This window comes from Zerene cesonia, unplaced genomic scaffold (assembly GCF_012273895.1).
Source record: "Zerene cesonia ecotype Mississippi unplaced genomic scaffold, Zerene_cesonia_1.1 Zces_u006, whole genome shotgun sequence".
In the NCBI taxonomy this organism is placed as follows: Eukaryota; Metazoa; Arthropoda; class Insecta; order Lepidoptera; family Pieridae; genus Zerene; species Zerene cesonia.
The window spans coordinates 1,325,653-1,328,846 of NW_024045136.1; the positions used below are offsets into that span (position 1 = coordinate 1,325,653).

Consider the following 3,194-nt stretch of genomic DNA (forward strand, 5'->3'; position numbering starts at 1 on the left):
AACTTCAACAAACTGGACTCTACACTGTCTCCCACACTGCCATTTCTAGCTTCAACAAACTGGACTCTACACTGTCTCGCACACTGCCATTTCTAACTTCAACTCAAACTGGACTCTACACTGTCTCCCACACTGCCATTTCTAGCTTCAACAAACTGGACTCTACACTGTCTCCCACACTGCCATTTCTAGCTTCAATTCAACCTGGACTCTACATTTTCTCCCACAATGCCATTTCTAACTAAAACTCAAACTGGTCTGAAAAGGGAGATTCTACAGATTTCTTTATTTCTTAATCAATAAATCGATGGTGAAACTGGTGTAAATGCTACATTCGCATGATGAGTGACTGAGTCTGAGCCCTATATCCTTTTCCTATCCTTTCCCAGTTTTCATAACTTTCTTTACCTCCAGGAAGGTCGCACTGGGAAAATTGGCTTATGATGATATTTTTGCAGGATAAGTGAGAGCGCCTGCCCGTCGTATTTGGACGTGTGCTGTCGAACTTCTCGTGTGAGAGACAGCGACGATCCTATCACTCCCAGGCCTGAAATAAAAGTAAGCTTATCTTCTAAGTTGGCCCAAAAATAAAATGTTGGCACCAAAGAAGACTTTATCTTTTACTTTTTAAAATCGATTGAGTGTTTTGTTTGAATTATTTATTATGTAAGCAAAAAAGTATGTTTTTTGCTCCCTACCTTCACGTTTCTAGGTTATGTAGTGACCTTAACATGTGTGTTTATTTCAATTAAAGGTTTACCACTCTATCTGGCATTTTGGGAAAAAGAACTTAATTGGTCATTTCAAATAACAAATACAGCATTTGAAAGATCTAAAACTTTGTAACTTGTAATATTTTTGGTTCGTGTACTCTCTGCTATAATATAAATTGTTACAGAAAGGCTGCGGTTGGCGGAACCCAAACGGGGTCGGTTTCGTGTCGACCGGTGACCCGAACGGGGATTACTCGAAGTTCGGCGAGTTCCCCTGGATGGTAGCTGTTTTAAGGTAAGTTTCATTTATTAGTAAACTTCCTTTTTGAAGTTAGTTAATGTAAGGAATGCACCCACATGTAGTCGCTTCTTGGTTCTCTTTTTATCTCATACTTCCTGTTTTTTATCTTCCTCTTTCTCTTTGTTTTTGATTGTAATTACATTTATACTATTACCCTCATAGGAGGACTGTGTCCAAGCAGTGGGGACATATATAGGCTGATGATGATGGTGACTTTTATACTATTATAAAATACCAGCTATCCTCAAAAGATAACCCAAGGAATTCCCTATGGGAATGAAATGTTCTATCCCGGTAAAAAGTAACCTATACCGCTCTCTAGCTTTTAACTTATCGCCAGACATAGAAGACACAATAAAATATCATTAAATCGCTTCGTTACGACTTGAAACAAAGACAAACAAACTAACACACTTTGTCATACGTTGTTCTGCTGTTATTATTTAGGAGTATGAAAAATAGATGTTGACCGATTCTCACATTTACTCGATTCGCGCACGAAATTACATGAGAATCGGTCCAACCGTTTCGTAAGAGTATGGTTACTAACATTGTAACACGAGAATTTTATATATATAGAGATGTCCCACGGGTGAAGCCGAAGTGGAACGTCAGTGGATCATAATAATAACACTACAATCTATTAATTTTGCAAAGTCTCATCCATCCAGACAAGAGCCAGTGAACGAAAACGACTCCAACTCGCAGCTATTCGATTACTACATAGGCGGCGGTTCTCTCATCCACCCTAGTGTTGTGCTAACCGTTGCGCACATCGTGTACGAGGCACACCACTACCGCGCCAGGGCCGGCGAGTGGGACACGCAGACCACGAAGGAGATCTACCCCTTCCAGGAGAGGAGGGTCGATGCGGTCCTGGTGCATGAGGAGTTTCAAATACGTGAGTGTATTCTCTGTTCGACACGCTTTAGCTCCATCTGTAGAGTCGAGCACGCTTCGGTACGAATTGGGCCAGCTAGTACCGGGGAAGTATCACACCCTCAAAGAAAACCGGCGTGAAATGGTAGCATGCTACGGTGTTTCGAACGGTTAGGGGGGGGGACACGACCGTAGGCCCGTTGACCCGTTTCCATGGCAACGTATGTTAGTTGATAAAAGCTGCACTTCGTATCAGCATTTATATTTATGGTTATAAACACGCTTACGATAGCTACAGACTCTTCTAGACTCGATTTTGACCCACTTGAACTTAGTACCCTTATCAAGGATCGATGACAATACAATAATTTCATGAGTCTATCTTATTATCCTGATGAGGATCGCCAGGATTCAACTTAATTTCCTTACGTATACTCTGTATAAGAGCAAGTGAGGTAATTTAGTTGATTCTATTATTAAAGCATATTTTTTATTATACAATTTAATCCATATCAGGTAACCTTATAAACGACGTGGCGCTGTTGATGCTTGCGTCCCCAATGACAACGGCCCCAAACGTGGGGTTCGCGTGTTTGCCCCCGAGGGGGTACGTCCCCGCTGGGGGGACTCCCTGCTTAGCGTCCGGGTGGGGCAAGAACGAGTTTGGGGAAAAGGGACGGTATCAGGTTATAATGAAAAAGGTAAGATCCTTTTTAGTAAAAAAAAAATGTCTGGGTACTGTATTTTATTTATTATTGCTAATATTACAAAGCTGAAGAGTTTGTTTGTTTGTTTGAACGCACCAATCTCAGGAACAACTGGACCGATTTGAAAAATTCTTTCAGTGTTAGATAGCCCATTTATTGGCAGGCTATAGGCTATATAAGTACCTCGGGCGAAGCCGGGGCGGACCACTAGTACTAGATATGAAAGAATTTTAAACACCATATAATCATTATATATGTATTTCAGGTTGAAATACCGATTGTAGAAAGGAACCAATGCCAAGAACGACTCAGGCGCACGAGACTAGGGAAGTTTTTCAAACTGAACCAGACTTTCTTGTGCGCGGGGGGAGAGCTGGGGAAGGACACGTGTAAGGGGGATGGGGGTTCGCCGCTCGTGTGCCCTGTACAGGTGAGTTGGGCCTCGAGGATGAATAATAGAAAGGCGCATGGCTCAATGAGGAATATCGTTTATGGGTGATTTCCCTTGGGGCGTAAGGTCCCATGTGGGGGCACTATAGATCTCTAGAAATCATTTCACACTTGAAACTTCTAAATAATTCAATATTCAATTTT

General features: G+C 41.8%; 1 protein-coding gene across 1 annotated transcript in view; it reads left to right on the plus strand.

Annotated features, from left to right (window-relative positions):
- Positions 1-3,194, plus strand: part of LOC119838934 (phenoloxidase-activating factor 2-like) — a 10,626-nt gene that overhangs the window by 5,406 nt on the left and 2,026 nt on the right. Inside the window, exons 4-8 of the mRNA XM_038365079.1 lie at positions 459-558; positions 899-1,008; positions 1,686-1,915; positions 2,410-2,594; positions 2,866-3,030. Coding sequence (XP_038221007.1) covers positions 459-558; positions 899-1,008; positions 1,686-1,915; positions 2,410-2,594; positions 2,866-3,030 — 790 coding nt within the window. The remainder of the gene's footprint in view (positions 1-458; positions 559-898; positions 1,009-1,685; positions 1,916-2,409; positions 2,595-2,865; positions 3,031-3,194) is intronic.